Source organism: Monopterus albus, unplaced genomic scaffold (genome assembly GCF_001952655.1).
Source record: "Monopterus albus unplaced genomic scaffold, M_albus_1.0 scaffold332.1, whole genome shotgun sequence".
Classification (NCBI taxonomy): Eukaryota; Metazoa; Chordata; class Actinopteri; order Synbranchiformes; family Synbranchidae; genus Monopterus; species Monopterus albus.
Window position 1 is genome coordinate 563,143 of NW_018128212.1, and position 9,084 is coordinate 572,226.

Here is a 9,084-nt window from a genome sequence, read left to right on the forward strand (position 1 = left end):
CAGAAAAACTAGTGGGCATGTGGTGAACCACCAGAGGAACAGGAGGCCCCCTGGCCTGGTTGGCATCCAGAGAGAGGAAGTCAACAGAGTGGACCCCTACCTTGGGGTCCAAAACAATAAAACAACTGGACTGGACTCACAACAGGCGACTCCAATCCTTCAGTGTGTGTGTGTGGAGCTGACAACAGAAGGAAAACTGAAACCAGTCACTGGTTGAAGTGATCATAGCAGTAAGGTACCGCCATCCCAGCATTCTGCAAAATATCTGACTGAGACACATTTCTGTATCACTGAGTGGTGAATGGGACATTGTGGCGTCAGTGTTCCTGTGTTTCCCACAGGGAACGGTGTGCCAGCTTTAACAGGGCTGGTTGTTCAGTCCTGTCTAGGTTATGGAAAACTAAGCAAATTTCTGGTTGAGTTAAAGTTCACACCGTTTAGAGGGGAATCTGAATGAAATTCCTACATGCAAAATACTTAATGCATTCAGAATATACCTGCTGTCCATATTTATGTGGTCTTCCACTCCAGTGTAAGGCTGAACCTCAACCGTTCACTCACCCCCTCTCTGCAGTAACACGTACTTTTACTTTTGTCCTAACTCTTTGATATTAGATACTGTATACTACAGATAATCTGACATTAGAGATGCAGAGCTTTATTCTGTTCCGTGAAGCAGGGAAATGGTCTTTCCTTGTGTTGCAATCTGCAGCAGTAAGAAGACTACAGCATGCTGGGCATAGAAGATGATGGGAATGGCCCCATTTGCTAGTATTTGCTCATAAAAAAGATCAGGTATTGAACATTTGACCCAGTGCTTTAAAGACATTACATTTCATGCCGATCCAGACCCTAAAGATAATAAACACTGAATAAAAGTCATATAAATCCATCCACTAGTTGTTGAGATGTCAGTTTGGAGCAAGGTGGTGCTTTAGCGCAAGGTATTTAGAAATTTGTAGAAAGTGTAGAACATTTTGCAATATTAAACACTCAAAACTAATCCCTCTCATTTACAAAAGTATTCAGAGCCTTAATTCAGTGCTCTGTAGAAGCCCCTCTGGCAGTGGTTAGAGCTTCCAGTCAGTCTTGGGCAAGTCTCTACAGGCTTTACACACAGGATTTGGGCAGTTTATCACATTCTCAGACACAGTGCTTGGAATTCTGTGCAAAGATGCAATCTTTCATCTTATCACACAAGAGAATCTGTTTCTTCACGCTCTGAGTCCTTAAAATGTTGCTTGGCCATATCACCTAATGCAAAAAGTGAAGAGGTGTGAATACTTTGTGAAGCCTCTGCACTGACAGGACAGACGGACTTTGACATAGAGCCATGGCACATGGCAAGACAAAAAGTTACATCATCAAGTTTGAACTTACTGTGGCAAAGGTTTGAGTGAGACAGGAAATGACATGGTGCCTTTTGTTAGAAAAACCACACAGCAGTGAAATGGAACAGATATTTCACCACATGTTGAAGCAATGTCCTGAGTAAAGGGTTGGTAGTGAAACCTCTGGCTGGTCCAGTGCAACGGGCTGGTGGAACAGTGCCATGGAAAACAGTTTTAAGCCCAGAGTAACAGTGGGTTTTGTGTTTCTAAATTACACATTCAATGCTTCTATTAAACGTGCATGAATGCATGTTTATTTCAACACCTGCTTCTTTTGTCTTGCACAACAGCAGAGAAACACAATCTCTTTATCAAAATAGTTTATTTAGAAGGCTTTTGTCGCAAAAGCAAGACATCTTGTCTCTAAATGCCGTTCCATCTCTCATAATTCCCCAACTAAAAATGTGACACAAATAAAACTGGTTTATCACTTGCAGAATCGAGTCAAGAAGAAAAAATGTTGCCGATATAAAAAGCAATACTTCACATCACTGCTGTCTATAATTATTCACTCGAAAGAACCTGATGACTTACTATTATTGTACACGGTGAACAAGTGAACGCTGTCTTACAACACAAAACGCAGACGAGTCATTAGTTAACAATGGGTCCGCTGTGAACAAAGAATGGGACTGTGATCGCTACAGGGGCTGAATACAGATGCTCAATAATTTGTAGATTTATACAAAGAAGTACTGTGAAGCCCTGTAGGCTGTAAGTTGCCAGCAGAGCTGACCCAGCAGTCACACCACTCCACACAGAGGAAACAAAAGGAAAAACATGAGGACAAGATAAGAAAAGGGGGAAAAGAAAGACAGAAGTAGCAGAATCGATGTGTATAAATCTGTTATTCATCACATAAAGAGGTTCCTTTTCACTGGAAGAACACAGTGAACAGTAAGTGATTGAGTCCTTACTCCCCTTCTGTTTCTGTACTGTGAAGTCTACACATAGCACCCTCCATTCCTGAGGCGTCCCTCTCTCACCAAATGCCCAACTGTTCCCTCCTCTTTGTCACTGCTGACCTAAATTGCAGCCGAGATATTCAAAGGTTCTTAAGAGGAGAAAAAGTCGGGCATATGGGAGTGAACGACGCCCCAGAATGGAGCAGAGCCTAACCTCTCTGAAGGTGAACAAGCATCCTGGTGGTATGAACCACACAACATTTTTACATGTCCACTGACAGCAGGGGGAAAAAAAAATTCCATCCCATGAACCTCACTGTTGCCCGGCTCACAGGGCTGTACAGACAGGTGAAGAAGTGAGGAGTGGGCTGATATTATTTGGCAGGGATCTTTGCTCGCTTCCGGGCGATGGCGTCTTCCACAGCCTTCAGCTGCTTCAGCAGCTCCTCACGACGGGACAGTGTGTTGCTGGGTTTGTTGGAGCCCGACCCTGAGCTGGAGCCCGAGCCAGTGGCTGAAGCAGGGCCTGGGCCAGCTGGCTTGCCTGATGGTGTTGCTGGGCCTTTCCCAGATGACTTGGGGGGTGGTGACAAAGGACGTTTTCTGAGAAAGAGGAATAAGAGTTAGGTTGGGTGGTTGTCAGTTTATATAACCAGAAGGTGTGGTATGACTGAGAACGAAGGATTAAATGGAGCATCCTGAGGCGTCAGAAACCACAAGATGTACAGCAACCAAACTTGGCAGTCGGATTTTACAACCTACCCAGTAGCTGTGCAACAAAAATGACTGATCATGGCTGTAGTGCTGCCGGAACGAGAGAGAGGAAACATGCCTACTGGCATAATCTGGTTGAAATTCATAATGCTGCATTATAGCGCTTGAAGATCTAGTCATCAGTAAAGTGTATGTCCTGCAAAATGGAACGAGTGTTAGTGTGTTTTGTTCAGCCACATATATGATGACGTGGACGGTTCACAGTGACACAGTTTAGTGTGAACTACAGACTCCGTTTACAAAAGACGAGTGACAGAACAAACTCCGATCATCCAGACTGACAAACCAGACCGTCATCTCCAGGAGGGGCCATGGAGACAAACACCAGACGTTGACGATCAGCAGCAGAAACAGACTTTACATTGAATTTCAGTGATGCTGTGATTTAAACAGACTGTTTTACCTGTGAGTGATCAGCTGTAGGTCTATATGACACAAGCAGGGCACAGGATGGACAAACTCTGGCACATGCTGACCAGTCGCAGCTGAATAACCAGTTCTTAGGTGCTTGATGACCAACTGATTATTGATCTCCCAAACACAGACACACACAAATGTTCAGTCCCTCCGTGGATGACTGTTAGTGTGCTACAGTAAATGTGAGTTTTACTTTCTGCGGTTTTCTTCCCTCTCTCTCCAAAGTCTCTTTTACAGCACACATAACTAAAAAAAGAACTATGACTTGTGTCTAACAACAAAAAGTATGCATTAATAAACACGGAAGCATTCAAGAGCCACACACTGCAAAACTCATACTAAATGAACCTGAACAAGGAAAAGGTCTGTAGCTTTTTCTAATATTAAATTGCAAGACACAGCCTAGCAATTCATAATGTTAAATCCGTGACCCGGGACGCCCCCAGTACCTCGGTAGCAGGCACAGGTAGTTCCAGCAGCTCCGCCCCCGCACAGGTGAGGGTGCGTTCCAGGCGGCGAGGCACACCTGCTCTCAATTATCCGAGCAGTATATAGGGTCAGCGTTGGTGCATCCTCGTCACCAGATTATCATATGTTGTCCTGCTAGTAACGACATTCCATGCTCATGTCAAGAACTCAGGGTTATGAACTACTCCTTGATCTGTGCTCCTCACGTCACGCTGTGAACTGTATTTACGGTAGTGTTGCATTGGTTTTTGTGCCCTTCTCAGGTTTTAAAGGGTTTCTTTGGTTTGGACTGTTTTTCTGGGGGACTTTACGTTTTCTGAACTGCTGTTTCCCGTTCTGGGTCGGCTTTGGCTGTTTTTGGTTTTTTTTTGTTGTGTGAATTGCTCCTCCTCGCAGAGCTCCCAAGCACGAGACCAGCCCTCTCTGTGTTCCTCTCAGCGATCCTGGGACAGCACCGCCAACCCACGTCGCACCGCCCAGCTACCAGATCTGCCTTATCAGGGAACCCACAGACCGGACCCGGGATCTCTGGCACCAGTCTCCCCCTCCCTGGATTACTCCCTGGGCCTGTGGCGCTCAGCTATTCAGGTCCCCAGAGTGACTACCAGAAACAGTCTATACCATACATACCTGCGGCGTGTTCCTAAACTCTCACTCTGCTCTTATTTAGCAAGCTAATAAAACATCTGTCAGCTGAGCCCTATCACAAAGCATCTATTTCATACTGGGGATTTTGTGCGAGTGCCACTGAGTATTGTGACACGTGCAGAGATGGTGTAATATCAGTGAGCTTCCACTTCTGCGGTATGTTTCTCATTTTGGCTAAACACTTGTGGTCAAGAGAACACCAAGCTTTGAAACTCCCGATGTGTGTTTGACCTGAGTGAACATGATCACTGTCACTGATAAGCACCGTGTATCACAAGGAAAGTTGACTTTAGAATTTCCACACTTCCACTTCAATGCCCTTGTTTGTATTATTGCTGACTTTTGTTGTTGTATGCTATAGTGATAAAGGATAAATATCACAGTCCAACAGCAAAAACATGCAAGACGCTGCACCGACCTGTCTCCTTGGGGTAGCACAGGGCGGGGCCCTTGGCCTCTGGGACGCTCCATTCGAGGGGAGAGCGGGGGCCGACCAGGTATTCTTCTATCACGGCCTGCAAAACAATTCAACAAGTCAATGAGGTTGTTAGGAATGAGTGGCTTGAGAGGAATGAGACCAAGAACTGGTTAAAAGCCATATTACTGTGGCTTCTCTTTAGAGAGATGTTACAGTTTGCATGAAATGGACTTCTACTTTGAGTGAGGTAAATTAGGATGCAGCTTTGTAACTTTGTAACTAATTAATATTCACAAAACACTGTACTTCAAAATCAGACCTGGAATAAAAAGTAGTTTAACCACAACAATGGTTTTGTTCAGTTCTGAAAGCAGCCGTGGTTAGCTGTAGTGCTCAGAGTCAACCATACAGTAAATGTGTGAACACTGAAATCAAACCCAGGAGCTAAAAGAGGCAAAATGAAGTTACCAGTATTTGATTCAAAGACATTCATTAATTCAGGTTTAAAAAATTAAACTCAGTGACGCTTTTCTTCAGCTTGGTTAATATAAAAAAAAACCTTAATTTAGACATGGGCTGTGCATGTGCATGTGCATGCGTTTCTCACCTCTGTCTGGAGACATGGCCATTCTCTTGCTGAGGGGGGAGCCTGGTCTGTCCTTGTCTGAGGGCAGATACCGCTTCCTGCTGCCCTTATCTCCCTGCTGCCAGAAAACAACCCAAAATATAGGGTCAATAACCAAGGAAATTTGAGGAATTTAATCAAAGAACTTAGGTCAGTACCTGACTGACTCCATATTGGAGTGGGGGAAAACATTGCCCAGATGATTACAGGTTCAAGTAAGGTGATGGCAGATTTACCCAGTGCTTTTCAGAGAAAGTACTTTTGCACATTGTTTTCTGCAAACATGGAACTACATTTTATATGTAGAAGGAAATGTGTTGGTGGTGGGGAAACCCTACTTCATATTAGATTAAAGACACAAATAGGAAAGTTTGACATTTTGGATACATATAAAGACATTTGCTTGTTTGCCTCGAGAGATGAGAAAATCAATCTTTTTCATGAATTTACGCTAAATACTGTTCTAGACAAGGATGGATAATTAAAGCAAACAGGATGCACCTGACCACAGACTGGAGTGTCACAACAAAGAAATTTCAGCTTCTGAAATGTAATAATTGGGCAATACAATCTGAAAAAAGAGCATTTTCACCTTGTCATTATGAGTATAGATTGATGGGCTGGGTGATTTTTCCATCTAAAATTAAATCTACAACAATTTAAAATATTTCAAAATGCACCTGCAGTGTTTTGCATTTTGTGACTTTGCCGAATAAAATAGTTTTCCAGTCATATATTTCATCACTGAAGATTTCTTTAAAATATCATCTCGTCTCATTCTTGTGAACCCAATATCATTTATTGTCTTGCCTCGTGAGCCAAGTGTATCATCACACCCCTAGGAGTGGAGCTTCCATGACTGGTCATGTCAGAAGGTGCTTCCCATAGTGAGATACTGAGCAAGGTTTGAAAGAGAACAGACACCAGCAGGATATGAGGCACATCAAAACATGTTTTCCATACGAGTGCACACTTGCCAGCATCAACACTGAACCATGATTCTGGGTTAAGAAATTGAGCTGCCCTCTTCCTGAGCACAAGCATGCATTAGCACTAGGGATATCAATAATTATTAAATGGTGTTAATTTGATTATTGGTAGTGTCTCTTAGTATGTAACAGGATGGAGCTGGATGTGTTTGCCGTCTACCTGTTAGGGCTGCACAAATTATCATCCAAGGAAAGAAATAACTGGCAGGTGCTCTGCTCTGTGCTCACTCTGGCTGTCATGTTGATGAACTCTGCCGCAGAAACCTTTGACAGAGGTGTTACCTGGTGCTTTAGCGAGTTATCTAAGACTATCACTAGAACTAAACTGACATTTTCAACAGAAGCACTGAGTAGCTTATGGTTAACACGGCTGAGAGCTGTGCATCAGACAGCAGAGAACACCACAGTAGCAGCGCCAACGTCTGCGACAAGCAGGACTACATGTGCTTCGAACACAATAATCAACACAAACATGAGGAAGTGTATAAGCAACACCACCTTGCTTTGAGTATGGGTGCTTTTTAAAATTTTATTTAACCTTTGTTTAAACAAGGTAATTAAAAGTCCCCACTGAGGTTTACAACCTCTTACAAGGAAGCTCTGGTGGCAGTACATGTTAAAAGATTGCCTGACCCCTGGGGCATCTATCTCAGCTGAGCTGGTGTTCCCAGCAGTTCCCAGTCCCTCACATTATGCAGAGGTATGCAATTAGTTTATATAAAACCAGTAAAACTGGCCTAGTTGTTAAAATTTGTCCAGCATGTCTAGTCTGATCTAAGGTATGCTCTACAAATGAAGCCTGCATGTTTTGTAGCAATCTGAAACTCAACTAGGGGCACTACTAGTTCTCTTTTACTAATTTACTCAGATATTTCAGCAAACATAGCTGACATCAGTAGTTAAGTGGTTTTATTATAGGAAACGAACACTGTATTTCATAAACTTTTGATTAATTACTGATTGATAACGTGGCCAACTGCCAGTTAAGAAGATTGCTTGAAACTTGCATCCCCACCAGCATTTTGAACAACTTGCATTTTATTACATTCACCCGACTGGCCATCACATCTTGGCTATCATACTTTTACCACCTCTGTCTGTACATTGTCCATCTATATTTCCCCACTCTTAAATGTTCTTGCATTTGATATTCCAGATAGTGTTAAAGGGTTAGCTCTTGTTTTGAACTGAAGTTTATCTCAAATATTTGACACCCTTGGCACATAAAACCAAAGGCATCTGCAAAGCTTGATACTACTAGTGATTTGGGTGAACAGACCCTTTAGAAGTAGTAAAAAGAGCAATAGTAACCTTGTTGAGGAGGGTGAGTTTAATGTCTTTGTGGGACCCTGAACCTCCGTAGCTTCCAGGGGGCCCCATGTTGCCAGGAGGAGGATGCACAGGGTGGCCACCCCTGCTAACAGGTCCAGTTCTGGGCACTGGATTGCCTGCTCTAGGTGGGGGACCAGACGGCTCAAGCTTCCTTCGATCTTCCCGGAAGGGTTCCTCTTTCTTTGATGGCCTCTCTGTGGTAAGGACAGAAAAACACTGGAGCTGATAACCATCCATTGCTGATGATGAGCTCTATATTTCCCTTTGACAGAACAATCAATAAAATATTCCAGAATTTCATTTACATCCAGACAGAACCTAGGCATTGTAAAGTACATTTTCCCCAATTCTCTAAATACTCTTTTATTTGTAACAAAAATAAATTAACTAATATGGAAATATCTGTCTTAACTTCAGTTTTTATTAAAGCCAATGAAAACCAAATATTTAATTTTGAAGATAAAGTGTAAAATCTCAGTTTTTATTTCTGCTGCAACAGTTGTTTACATTTACATTCACTAACTAGCTCTTATGTTTTTGTCTTTTGATTAAGGTACCATCAATGAAACTCAAACTTTCTTCACAAATGTTTAATATTAAATGTCTTCTAGTACAACAGTAAATAATCAGCCATTAGGTACATCGAAATCCACCCCATTAATATTTGTTTATTATTTGATGTTTGAATGGTGTCTTCTTAAGAATTTTATAATTTGTATAGTGATGCCTATTATCCTGCCTTATGATTCTTGTGTGTCTGCTGCATGGGAACATTGCTGTACAAACTAACCCCTGTTCTTGTCCCTTCCATGTGGAGGCCGGTCCTGTGCAACCCCTCGGTGCTTGCGGGGGTGATTTGGTGTGGGCGAGCGGGAGCTGGCAGAGGACACCGGACTGGCCAGGTCAGCATACATGTCATCTGAGTCCGCACTACGCACCGAGCTGCTGCTGGATGACGCCGATGACACCGATGACACGCTGCTCACACTTAGCGATCTGTAGCAAGAGTTGTCAGGTCACCCAGGTGTCAAAATTAAATGTGTCCATGAAACTACTGTACAGTACACACACCCCATGAATGATTTGTATCATTGACACAGAGGCGTCAATTTGTGAA

General features: G+C 43.0%; 1 protein-coding gene across 1 annotated transcript in view; it reads right to left on the reverse strand.

Moving 5' to 3' along the window:
• Positions 1 to 1,669: 1,669 nt before the first annotated feature.
• The window catches only part of LOC109974394 (zinc finger CCCH domain-containing protein 18-like), a 12,532-nt gene continuing 5,117 nt past the window's right edge, over positions 1,670 to 9,084 (reverse strand). Inside the window, exons 4-8 of the mRNA XM_020624573.1 lie at positions 8,758 to 8,963; positions 7,947 to 8,161; positions 5,629 to 5,725; positions 5,022 to 5,118; positions 1,670 to 2,899 (exon numbers count right to left, since the gene is read on the reverse strand). Of these exons, the coding sequence (XP_020480229.1) occupies positions 2,671 to 2,899; positions 5,022 to 5,118; positions 5,629 to 5,725; positions 7,947 to 8,161; positions 8,758 to 8,881 (762 nt within the window). The 5' untranslated portion in view covers positions 8,882 to 8,963 and the 3' untranslated portion in view covers positions 1,670 to 2,670. The remainder of the gene's footprint in view (positions 2,900 to 5,021; positions 5,119 to 5,628; positions 5,726 to 7,946; positions 8,162 to 8,757; positions 8,964 to 9,084) is intronic.